Source organism: Macrotis lagotis, chromosome X (assembly GCF_037893015.1).
Source record: "Macrotis lagotis isolate mMagLag1 chromosome X, bilby.v1.9.chrom.fasta, whole genome shotgun sequence".
Lineage (NCBI taxonomy): Eukaryota > Metazoa > Chordata > Mammalia > Peramelemorphia > Peramelidae > Macrotis > Macrotis lagotis.
Window position 1 is genome coordinate 352,813,787 of NC_133666.1, and position 13,201 is coordinate 352,826,987.

At 34.5% G+C, this 13,201-nt stretch overlaps 2 protein-coding genes across 4 annotated transcripts in view; both read left to right on the forward strand.

Annotated features, from left to right (window-relative positions):
* The window catches only part of LOC141501398 (inactive ubiquitin thioesterase OTULINL-like), a 38,588-nt gene extending 33,994 nt beyond the window's left edge, over positions 1-4,594 (forward strand). For all 3 annotated transcript variants that reach the window (XM_074205312.1, XM_074205313.1, XM_074205314.1), the window contains exons 7-8: positions 1,848-2,117; positions 3,086-4,594. In XM_074205312.1, the coding sequence (XP_074061413.1) occupies positions 1,848-2,117; positions 3,086-3,259 (444 nt within the window). In that variant the 3' untranslated portion in view covers positions 3,260-4,594. The remainder of the gene's footprint in view (positions 1-1,847; positions 2,118-3,085) is intronic.
* Positions 3,342-13,201, forward strand: part of LOC141501399 (inactive ubiquitin thioesterase OTULINL-like) — a 70,997-nt gene continuing 61,137 nt past the window's right edge. Inside the window, exon 1 of the mRNA XM_074205315.1 lies at positions 3,342-3,430. Coding sequence (XP_074061416.1) covers positions 3,400-3,430 — 31 coding nt within the window. The 5' untranslated portion in view covers positions 3,342-3,399. The remainder of the gene's footprint in view (positions 3,431-13,201) is intronic.

A 13,201-nucleotide genomic window follows, 5' to 3' on the forward strand; every position in this document is an offset into this window, starting at 1 on the left:
ATGGTGCTCCTCTTTTACTCCCTGCCCTTGTCTCTCATCTCTCATCTCTCTCTCTCTGTCTCCCTACTCCATCTCCCTATTCTTCCCTCTTTATTTCTTCCTCTCTCCCTTAGCTTCAGACAGTTTGAAAATAAATGTTTGTTTACTCTATCATGACCTTTCTTTGAGTTATCATATTTCTCATAATTTTAGTATTATTATCAAGGATTTCTTTTTTATTAAATGAAAGTTATTTTGGTATATTTCTTTATTATTTAATAGCAAATCTCTAATTGTAAAAATGTTTGATATTAGATTTGTATTTTCTGTACTGATTTGATTGTTTCCCTCTATGATAAGTGTTCTGAGCTTCTCATGCTAGGAGAGTACAGGTTAGGAAGAATTTCAGGTTGTTTGACCTTAGGAGTCTTCATCTCTCTTTTATGTTCTAATAGGCTAATCTTGGGCTACCTGCTAGTAGTTTAGGTCCAAAATTGTAATGAAATGTGACATGTATAATCTATCTAACATTAACAAAAAGAGATTTATTTAGTCATAGCAGGGGAATGATGCTCAGGGCTAGGAAGAGATGTTCATCCAGGATAAAGCATAGGTACAATTTTCACAAAGTTCCAGACTTGTTCTAGGCTGCTGGACTGTGGTCTGAAGCCTCAGAAAGGGACACTAGCTCCTTGTATCTTGGCTGTTTCATATCCAGGTAAATAGCAAGGCACAGCCCTACACCTTTGTGCTCTGAGCCAACCAACTCTCTAAGACAGTTTCAATAGCTTTTAAGGAAAAACTAGCCTAACTTATATGGAGGAGGGGATGGTGCTTAAGTGCAGTGTGCCTCACAAGTACATTGACTGTATTTTCCAAACCTTAAATTGAGAAATATTGTCTGGCAAAGAATATTCTTTTTGTTAACAATCTCAAATAATATAGGATGTATCAGAAGCAATAGGATAGTAACCACAAAGTATAGTGAGATGAACTGGTTCTATTTCCATTGGTCAAAATTGGAGTTATAAGTTAGATGAAGTTTCTTAGCCTCCCATTCTACTTTCCTATTGTTCCTATATAGCTATGTAATTTGACTGACATATTTCTCTCCTTTATTGAATATGAACTTTAAGTGGAATGGAAACATAGAAATTACCTATTCCTACCACATTTTAAAGAGGAACCATCAGGGCCTAATGTGCCAGCCAGAGAATCTGTCCAAGTAATTAGTACTAGTGTACATCTTAACTGTGACTTTTAGGAAATTGTAGTTCCACAACTTTGGTCTAGCCCATAGTCGTACCAGTAGAAACTTCAAGCCAGGTATAAGTACAAAGACAGAGTTGGGCTCCAAGGTGGGGGACCTGGAGGAGGGGAATATTTCTTACCAAATGGACTTTTAGTTCCTTTAAATCTTACTTCCTAGACAGCTACCAACCTTCCTTTTCACTAGGACCTATCCTGCTCATAGTCCACTGATATCTAGTTGTATCCAACTCTGGACAGTTGGACACAATTAAATTTATATGGTGACAATCCATAATTTGAGAACACGAGATTTGATTTAAGAATATGATTCTGTTGCCAGTCTCCCCTTCCTTTGAATAACATTCAAAAGTATCGGAGCTCTAGAATCAAAATATCTTTTACATAGCAATGGACAGTGCTTTGTAAACTGAATTGTTTTATGAACTAAACTTGAATGATTTGGGGATGCTGACTTACACCATAAACTCCTTAAAGTCAGAGACTGTACAACATGTTGCGTTCATCACTTGGCAAAGTGCTGTGATGTAGTTAGGTAATATTTAAGAGCAGCTGTAGTTTTTCTAACTTCTCAAACTTATTTTCAAATTCTTTTTTAGTGGACAGAATTTAGTGCTATTAAAGACCAGCACAAAAGAAGGAACATGTGTAACAGTCTTTTTTCTGATGAGAGCCTGGAGTACAAACTATATGAAGCTTTAAAATTCATCATGTTATATCAAGTCATTGAAATGTATGAACAAGTGAAGAGTGAAAAGGCCATTCCCAGTCTTTATCGCCTCCTGTTTTCCAGGGAAACGTCCTCAGATCCTTTAAGTTTCATGATGAATCACCTGAATTTTATAGGTGATACATTTGGATTGCAACAAGTAAGTATCAAACAACGTGTCAGAAGGCGGCACTGGCAATATTCAAGGGGATAGGTAGCATGGAGTTCAGTTCAATTCAACAGATATTTATTTTTAAACCAAATTTTTTTCAATTAACATGCCTTTATTTTTTTCTCTTTTACATTACTATTCAGTCATATAAAAAGGAGGGAAAAAAATCACAATTTGTAATAAATATGCCCAGTGCAGCAAAATAGATTTCCATAATGACCATATCTAAAAACATTTATTTAATTATTGCTTTTTGTAAGGCCTTGTTAAAGATCTATGTGATTTTAAAGATTTCATAATAGAAGAAAAAAGATATTATATCTCACTATCCCATGTCAGTTAAATTTTTCTCAGATGTATAACCATAAGAACCTCAACTGTATTCCTTCACAGTGGAGTTTCTAAAAAATGGTTCCTTTTTCAAATACAATACTATATGCCCATAATAGAGACTGACCAAAAATTGTTTCCCTTGGAATATTTGATTTTATTGGAAATTTGATTTTATTGTTTGCTTTATATTAGTATTTATTTTCAAATATTAAGATGTTATTGCTTCCATTTCCCCCCTCACTCCTCTTTGGCTCTTTTTTTCCTCTAGGAAATCTAGAAAATTTTTTCCTATATAAATTACTTGTAAATTGATCTAAATCTAGTTATAAGAGAGTTTAGCTTTTGTGTTCATCTTTTGCATTTCTTATTTATTCTTATCCCACACTCAACCTCCCCCCCCAATAGTGATCTCTTCTTGATGTGAAGAGTCATCCCTGTAATTTTCACTCTTTGTTTAAGACAAATTCTGAGTATTTGCTCCTAGTTCTTGGCCTACTTATAGCCCTTATGTATGGGATTATAAACAGATTATTCCATTAAAATATTTTCCTCCACTATGGTGGAAGAGTAGGAATTTGATAAAACAGTACATTTATGACCTTTCTCTCATTTTTTTCTCCCAGATTGACATGTTGATTCTTGGACATTGTCTTGAAGTCAGAATAAAAGTGTTTAGACTGTCTAAGTTTAATACCAGAGATTTCCAAGTCTATTATCCAGAGGAACGCCACAGGGAATGGCCCGAGATCTGCCTTCTGACTGAAAATGACCGCCATTACCATATTCCCATCTTTTAAGTGTGAGATGGAGTTGGTACTACTGCTTACAATAGCAATGAGCATGCTTAAAATAAAGTATTGCATGGAAACCAAAGTTTTTATCTGGCTACTGAAAGAAACTGAAACTTTGTTTCCCCTTCTGGAATTATAGTAATGCTATGATGGAATTAGACTCTGCTGTTCTTTGGGGTATGTGCTTTCTTCAAAAGACAATGAGAACTAGAATTTATTTTTATTCTAGTTAATTTTTAATTTTAATCTAGTTCACAAGAGAGTTGATTGTTCAAAATACCTTTTAATGGCACAGAATGTCTATAGTTAACCTAGAAAAACTGACCTTTTAAAAGTCTGTAACCTGAAAATGATGGGAAATTGTTAACCCTAACCTCAGCAAAAGAAAAGCTCTACTTGGGTATCTTTCTGTTTTCTGATTATGAATTGATATGGTCTTAGCACAAACTTTATCATCTCCATCCAAAAAGAATCTACATGGTACTTTTGTTTTCTAGAACTATTTGCTTGACTTTTTAAAAGGAACAAAGAGCATGGGGAAAGTCACTTTTATATTATATTGTATGACTTGTTTATATTATTCTCAACTTTTGTGACTGGATCTAATTGGTTTAACATTATGTGTGCAAAAATGAATGTTTCTAATAAATATTCCATAGTTTAAAGCAAAGAAGCTACAAATACTATAAGTTTCTGAAATATCAAACTGTAATGAATCATAATGCATTTTTAATATAGAATATCATGCTCTCTAATGTTTCTCTTTGTATATAATGCTATTTTAAATGACAACATTTTTCTCAGTCATCTATATTGTATTATCAGTGTTATACTCAAAGAAATGTAAATTTATAAATTAACACTTCTTCCAAAGAGCTATTACTTCTAAATTATTCACTTAAGGGAAGGCATGAGGATTCAATATAGTTTTTCTTCTTTAGATATAGTGAGGAATTACTACTATGAGATCTAAGAAAAAAGAGTATGTTAGCAAGTGCTTTAGTCCATCGAAATCACACTCATAGTTCAAAGAATCAATATATTTTCATAAACTAAGACTCATGAGAAATATAGATTTTATTTTCATCTGTGGTTCATTGTTTCCCAGCTTAGCAATAGAAAGTTTGTCAAGAGAATTTGTATTCCTTTTATTCCACATCATTCGGTTCAATATATGCAATCCATGGAATTAGAGTCTATACAATATTAACTTTGTGATCACTAAGGTCCCCTCTATCCCTAACATTCTGTGATTTTAACTAATAATTTTAAAATTCTTCCTATCTGACAAAATAGCAATTTTGAAATGTGTAATAATATGATATAACTTTCTATACTAAATTAATGTTTCTTGATCTTTGGATACTGGCTGAGATAGTGATTCACTGGTTGTTATCTGGCTATATTTGGCAACATAGCTAATTAATAGAAAGGAATGGCAATACATTCTGTTGAGGTTTTAAAATCAGGAATTCAGAATTTTTAAGTTACCTCTTGGTCCTCACTTTCTTCAGTTATTTCAGCTCCTACATACTACTGAAAAGACAAAACCTATCCCAGGTATCAGAATCTCTCATTCTGAAAATGATACCCAAATGATTTTTTTACTGGTATAACAATAATGAACTGCTTATATCAAGGATTTTTTCAAAATGAGAGTTTAAAAGGTGTACAGTATGCAATCCGAACTAGATATGGGACAGATATTTATTTTCTACACAACAGTATTATATGCTGGGAAGGTGATATCAGAACATAAAGCAATTTTCAGGATTCACCTCTGTAGTGTACAAAAATTTTCCCAGTACAATCCAATATAAAATCATTTTTCCTAATGCAAAAGTTTTTCCTGACATCAGCAAGCTATTTTCCCTGAACCTCTGGATCTTATAAATTCATGAGTTCACCTCCAAGTCTGTGTAGGTCTACCTCAATGTTGATATTCTGTTATATACTCAGGAAAGAAAATACAGATTGGAAAAGGGAGAGAAGGGAACAAGTATAAATTCTTTTATTTGAATCCTTATTCCTCATAGAAATAGTGAGGGGTTAGAGAGGGAAAAGCCCAGCTTATTCTCATCATTCCATTTCAGAGAACCTAGAGACAAAATCCACTGCTTGCCATATGGGAGAATTGATGTAAAACATATTGAACTGAAAATTATCTCTTCTTTTAACTATTATAGCATTCAGTCCCCCTATACCATTGTCATAGGGTAAAAAAAGGAGCAAGGAACCACTAAGGGTTTATTACCTCACACTGAAACATCACATGGTTGGAAGACGGACATTAGAACCAGGAAGGACAACTCTGAGCATACACCATGGAGTGACTCCCAGGATGTGGAGAGAGATGTATATGTGGCAAAACCAAAACTAAACTCTATTGTCTCTTCTTTCCTTCCTTCTGAACTTACTCTTTTCCCTGGGTACCCAGAATATCAACAGCAAAAATCCTAGAGAAACATTCTCCTCTGCCAATAGCATCAACTAGAATCCCTAACTGGGCACCATTAACTCTCATTTTCTTTTCTGCTTGTAACCAAGTTACCATCTTGACTACTGTGCCTTTTACTATTCATTTATAAGAGAAAATCACTGTTGATGCTAGACACCCTATCCAAATTCATCCCTGGAGGCAAAGAATACATGAAGGTTTATTTGGTATCTTTCATCCTCTGGTAAGATTGTAGACTCTCTGCTCTACTAAGAAATATGGGGGGGGGGGGGGCAGTTAGATGGCGCAGTGGATAGAGCACCAACCTGGAGTCAGGAAGACCTGAGTTCAAATCCAGCCTCAGATACTTAATAATTACCTAGCTGTGTGACCATGGGCAAGCCACTTAACCCCATTGCCTTAAAATAAATTTTAAAAAAATTTAAAAAAAGAAACATACTGGGAATAGTTAGGTGGCTCAGTGGTTAGAACATTGACCTTGAAGTCAGAAGGACCTGAATTCAAATTTGACCTCAGACTCTTGATACATACTACTTATGTGACCTTGGGCAAATCACTTAACCCCATTGCCCCCCCCAAAAAACCCAAAAAAGAAACATTTTTACCTTTGGTATTATAATGTGATATTGTCAAACCCTTAGAATCTGCAGATACTGGTTACATGTGGCACATTGGTTTGAAACTTTTACCTGGAAACCTGAAATCAAATGAGAGGCCAAGTGGTATATGTGTAGATGACAGAATATTACACTCAGTGTCAGGGAGATATGGATCCCTAATCCTATCTCACACTCTAACTAAGCCCATGCAAGTTGCTTAGTTTTCTTGGCCTTAGTTTCCTCATCTGTAAAACATTAGAAGTGGATTTGATGATTTCTAAGACCCCCCTTCCATCTCTAAATTTCTGTATGTAGTTAGATTTGGAAAGAAGAATCTTGAGGTAGAATTGTGGGGCGGGGGGGGGGGGAGGAAAAAGCCTCCAAAGGTTCTGAAAGTATGAAATATCATGTATTAACCAAATGGCCTTTTACATGGGTACCCAGAATATATTTGGGAAAGCCAAAACATCAAAAATTAAAGTCTTGCCTTAGATCTGTAATTAATAAACCCAGTTAACTGGATTTAGTGAACTGGGCGTGGTTTGCTAACACTGCTGTCAGTGAATATGAATTAGGGGAAAACTTCAGTCTCCTATATGATGACAACACCTAAATGTCTTTCACATGTTTTAAGATTACATAAAATTTTATATGTAAAATATAAAGTTCTCATTAATCGTTATTTCTTATTCTTATACATTGTGAACATTTTTGTACAAACATATATTCTGATGATTCTTTCCACTCTGGGACATGCTTAATTCCCAACTAATTAGATTCATTTTTATCATCCATATTCTATTAATGTAATATATAATATGAATGTGGCAATATTGGAGATATCCAGTATAAACTAGTTAGATGAAAAAAATTTCTGGGGAAATAACATGAAGAAATAAGAGGGTGTCATTGATATTGTACAGGACTTGGAGGTCGAAAAGCCTGGGCTCAAATTCTACTTTTGATTCTGATTAGCAGTGTGACCATGGGCAAGTAAGTCATTTAACCTTTTAGCTTCAATTTCCTCATCTGTGAAATGGGGATAATAAGACTTTTAATACCTCACTTACACACATTGAGAAGTCCTGTTGAGATAATATTTGTAAAATACATAGGAAACACTAAAGAACTTTGCTAAATGTCAGTTATTGTTAAGAACACCCTACTCCAGCTCCAACATCCAGCCAAGGTGACCTCCTAGAGTCTATGCAATCTGATGCTTCACTTGGTTAATTCAGAGTAAGTGTGTGGTATTCTTGAACTAAATCAGATCCCTAGGTTCATGTATCCTAGACAATGTTGGATCTGTGAGCTTGAGTTCTAGGTGCTTTATGAAGTGGATACAGGATTTCCTATCCTATACCAGACTCCTTGTCCTTCTGCACTGCAAAGTTGAATGAAGGTCAGGAAAGGCCAAAGACTACACAATCTCTCATTGGATTCTGTCAGTTTCTGTGCCTCAATTTCTAATAATTCAACTCATTTGTTCAAAGACTTATTTGGACTCTTTGTCCCTAGCTTATTTTAAAATAGGTTTGTGTTTCCTGATACTAGGTTGCAATGATATATTAGATAGAGGTACATTTGTAGTAGGTTGCTAAGTTAGAACCCCAGACCTGGAATCATGAAGACCTGAGTTCAAATATAGCCTCACATAGTTATTAGTTGTGTGACCCTAGGTAAGTACCTTGACAACTCCATCTTCCTCATTTTCCTCATCTGTAAAATGTGGATAATAACATCTACTTCACAGGGATCAAATGAAATAATTCTTGTAAGCAATTGGAACAGTTAGTGACTAATGAATCCTTGTTCCTTCCCCCCTTCCCCTTCTTCCATCTACAAGTGCCAGGTTTCACGTGATTTCTACTTTACCATGCTGGTATACCCTTCCTTCCTAATCTCCTTTCTTTAGTTTCCAGTTACTGGACCCATCTATCATTATGTATATCTTGTGATAGGCATCTTTCTGTTTTGGTTTTTGATTTTTAGTTACTCATGAGAGAATGAGAATATATAGAATGTTAGATTTAGAACATGGATCTGAAGAAGCTGAGTCCAATTTTCTTCCTTCATCTTACAAATAAGGAAACAGGCAGACAGAGGTCAAGTAACTTTCCACAGTTGCACAGCTAGTAAGTATTTGAATCAGGATTTGAATAGAGATCCAAGACCAATGATCCACTATGCCAATTGTTAAATGTCTCTGAGATACTGTTTTATCATTTGTTAATTCATAGCTACAGTTATTATATGATAAATAATCCTGAAACCAAAAGACTTTGTGTATCTTGTGGCATTAATTGAGTCTTGGAATGTTTAACCAAGATTGTTACTTTAATTTTTACTTTAATAAACACCCAGACTAATCTTTATAGCCAAAGTGCTACAAAAATCCATTAAAGTAGAGATAATCCTTTTTTACAACAGTGAAACAAAGAAATATTTTCCAATGAAATAAAAAAATATTTATATACAGATGTGTTCTATGAGGCACTATTTGTCTATAATTTATAGGAACATTTTCTGTAATTATATTACAAAAAAATCATAATTTTTGTTATTACATTTTGTTTTCATACTTTGTGCTTAAAGATATCCCTCAGCCCATGATCCAGAGCTCCAAGTTTACAAGGATTGGGGGTTCAGAATTGGAACCATTTCTCAAAAAACTCTGACTCATGCCTCTGGGACTATCAGCACATATAAATATGGAACAGCAAAAAAAAAAGAACTAAATAGTAATGCTAGTAGTTGTTTTAGAATACTGTGAAATTTCTTAATAAAGCAAATACATTGATGAAAATTTCTGAACAAATGCATTTAATTAGAGCAGTCCTTATCAGTAGGCTTCTCAAGAATTCCTTGAGATATACTCCCCAATAATTCACAGATCTGCCTGGCCCTTGGCATCCTTCCCTGACTCAAGAGAAAAATTTAGGAAATAGCTTTCAAATATTTATAGGCCAAGTGGATGGATAGCAGATAATATCAGAAAGCACAGTAAGGAGGCATGTTGCAAGAACAAGGAAAACAAAAATTCTTTATATAATCCTCCTTAAAAATGTGGGCACGTGGCCAGAAATGGGGAACTTGGTGACCAAGTTCTATTAGGCAATAGTGAGAAAAGAGAGGGGCTGCTTGCTTGGAAGATTTCCTCTCCTGCTTTGCATGCATGCTTGACCACCTACACCACTCCCTCCACTCAGCTGAATCTGAGCCAATTTCTTAGACAAAGAAGGATGCTCAGCTCAGGGGCAGCCAGAGAGCTCTGCCCTAGGATTGACTCATCATCCCAGTGCAGTATTTTATAGAAAACATTCCATAGAAAAACAGTGATGTGACTTTTAAAAACAAGATAGGTAAGACAAGACAGGTCAGGCAGGGCATTTTTAAAGTAATTCATTAGAATTCTGGTTTTCAGGAATTGGATAACATATGTTACAATAGGCATTCTTATGGTTTTTCAATCATTTTCAGTCATGTCCGACTTCATGATCTTTTAGGGGGGTTTCTTGGCAAAGATACCACAGTGATTTGCCATTTCCTTCTTCAGTTCATTTGACAGATGAGAAAACTGAGACAAACAGGGTTAGATGACTTGCCCAGGGTCACAAAGCTAGTATCTGAGTCCAAATTTCAACTCGGGAAAGAGTTGTCTTGACTCCATAGGAAGTCATATTTATATACTCCAGTGCAATCTTTGGGATAAAAATAAAGGAACATTTTTCTTCTTTACCAAGTAGTATAATATCTAACTATTATCATAACTCATTTCATTTTGGTTTCTTATTTATTTGTACTTAATATATCCCTCAATAGCCTATGGCTCAAAGTTCCAGGTCTGCAAGGATTGGCTTAAGTCTTAGAACCATCTCTCAAAAGTCTCTTTGGCTCATGCCCCTAGAAGTTTCATCATTGTATTCTTATTCTGAGTGACCCCTAAGGACAATAGAATTTACCTCATTTTTAACTCTCCACAAAAAAATGGATAAAGATCCCAAGTTCTGATTCAAATATAGAAGTTGTACTTTATAATTACAATAACAAAAATGTGCTAGCAAAAAAAATTATCCTGCAACCTATGAACAGTGAAACCAACTAACCCTAACCCTCATGAAAGTTCCCACTTCCTCTTTAGTCCTCTTGACTTAGATCACTATTCAAGGCTTGAGGCTCTCCAACAATAAACCAGATTTGAGATAATGAGTTGTAGTAATAAGAATGGTATCCGTGTGAGGGGAGAGAAGAGTTATATGATGCTGTGAAGGTAGAAATGACCAGACTTGAAAACAAGACTTGATGTAGGGGATGGGATCATTCAGTTGCCAAGAGAAGAGAGTTTGGGGAAAAGATGAGTTCAAAGTTTATTTTGACATTTACTAAGTACTTAATGGGAAGTTAAGTTAACTGCTATCTTCAGTTGCCTCATGAGTAAATTAGGAGTCATCATAACTAAAGAACCTGCCTTTCAGGACTGTAAAGCTCAAATAAGATAGGTACAGAAATACTTTGCATAACTTAAAATCCTATGTATAAGTCAAATATTATAGTCTAATTTGTATTTTATTCATAGTATTGTAGTTACTAAGAGACAGCAGTAATATACTGGATAGAGTGGATAGAGAACTGGCCTAAGAGTCAGGAAGATCTCATTTCTTTTTTTCTCTTTTTTTCTTTTAAGATTTTTCAAGGCAATGGGGTTAAGTGGCTTGCCCAAGGCCACACTGCTAGGTAATTATTAAGTGTCTGATGTCAGATTTGAACTCAGGTACTCCTGACTCCAACTGGTGCTCTATCCACTGTGCTACCTAGAAGTTCTCATTTCAAATCCTGCTTCAGACATTTCCTGTTGGTGTGAACCTAGGAAAGAGTCATTTAACCTCTTAGTGCTTCAGGTAACTTTAGTTTCTATTTGCAAAGAAGGTACTGACTTGCATTGATAGAATAGTTTCCTCAGCCATGATTTCTTTATATCAGTGAAAATATAGATCCAACTCTATGCTATTTAATTGACAAATCCCCTATTCCCATTTGTTATAAATATTTGTTCAAATTTCTCTGATGATATACTTCTTTGGGGCAAGAGTTACCTTATTTATTTTTGTATTTCTTTCCATATTTAACACATTTGGGTGCATATTAGTAAGTTTGATGAATATTTTTCTCCATAACTCTGAGATCTCCCCTAACTAGTGCCATCTAGATCTCAAACTGAATTGATTTAAAGACTACTATAATTTGGCATATGCATTCCTAAAAGAGCTTAAAAGGTTAAGATTATGGAATCAAATCACCATTAGAGAGAAGAATATTCAGGAGTCATAAATAGTTGACTAACATATGTGCAAGCAAGACTTGTTTGATCTGGAAACAATCACTATGCCTCTTTTGGGCTCAGTTTCCTTATCTTTAAAATGAGTTCATTGGACCACGTGTTAAATCCTATATTCCCAGCTAACCCAATTTACCACAAACAGATATTTAGCTATCCCTTTTAGTTAAGCAGAGAATATATTGGTGCATTTTAGGAGTGTAAAGGCAAAGCTACTTTCTCCAATTTATTTATTTTCTTAGCCTCATATAAATGTTACAATTAGTAAACCAAGAGAATTTATATCTAATGCATAATTATTGTCAATTTTGGAACTCTAACTTCTGCATGTAATTCTGTTGTTAATAACAAGTATTTTTGAACTTAAGTAAAATAATGACATGTGTATTTTGATTAATATGAAAATATCAACTCAGTCTTAGTCATTCCCTGGTAGCTAATTCAAGGTGTGTAATTTGTTTGAAAAAAATCATGTCATCTATAAATAATAGCTAATAATTATTAGCACTTTCATAATACTATAAGGTTTATGCATTTAAGCTTTATAAATATTATCTCATTTTATTATCACAATGATGCTAGGACATAGGTAGTTATTTTCTCTATCTTATAGATAGAGAAGGCAGACAAGTTAAGTAATTTGTCCAGTTTTAGGAAATAAGTTTCTGAGAGTGAGCTTGAACTAAGGTCTTCCTGATTCCAGATCCAATTTTCTATCTACTTTGACACCTAAGCTACAGGCCTGAATGACTATAATGAAGGCAGAGATTTTAACTTAGACAGATAAATAATTTAATTAGATAAAGGAGACCGAAACAGGACATTGACTCATGATTATAATTTTTTCTTGTAGCATAAACATGAATAGAGTGGATAGACTACTGGACTTGGAATCAAGAAAGCTAATTCTAATCTCACTCCAAGTATTTATTTGCTGAATGACTTTGGGCAAGTCACTTAATCATTTTCTCATCTATAAAATTAAGGGGTTGGACTAAATAGCTTCCATGATCCTTTCCAACTCTTATCTATGATGTATGTGACCTAAGTTAGTGAAGCAACTAAAATATTTAGGTCAAGGAGGTTTTAACTGCTTTAGCTGTACCAGACTTTTGACAGACTCTGCATTCAAGTCTCTCTGTGGGAGCAGTAGTTTGGTTCAACATTGCATTATGATCTTTGATTTCCTCATTGCAAAGCCTATACCCTGAAAAGCAAATAAATCAGTCAGCAAACATTTTTCAGGCATTTTCTATACCAGGCACTACAGTAAATGCTGGAATACAAAGAAAGGCTAAAACAGCCCTTGTCTTCAAAGAACTCATATTTGAATGAGGAAAGTAAAATAAAGAACCCTAAACTTTTGATGAGATATTCCTTTTCCATTTGGCCAATTTTTCTTGTAAATGTACTGTTTTCTTCAGTGAACTTTTCTTAATTCTCTTGCATGACTCTCATTTCTTTTCTTTATTTTTCTTCTTCCTCTCTTTAGTTTTTTTTAGTTGTTTTTTTTTTCAAGGCAATGGGGTTAAGTGGTTTGCCCAAGGTCACACAGC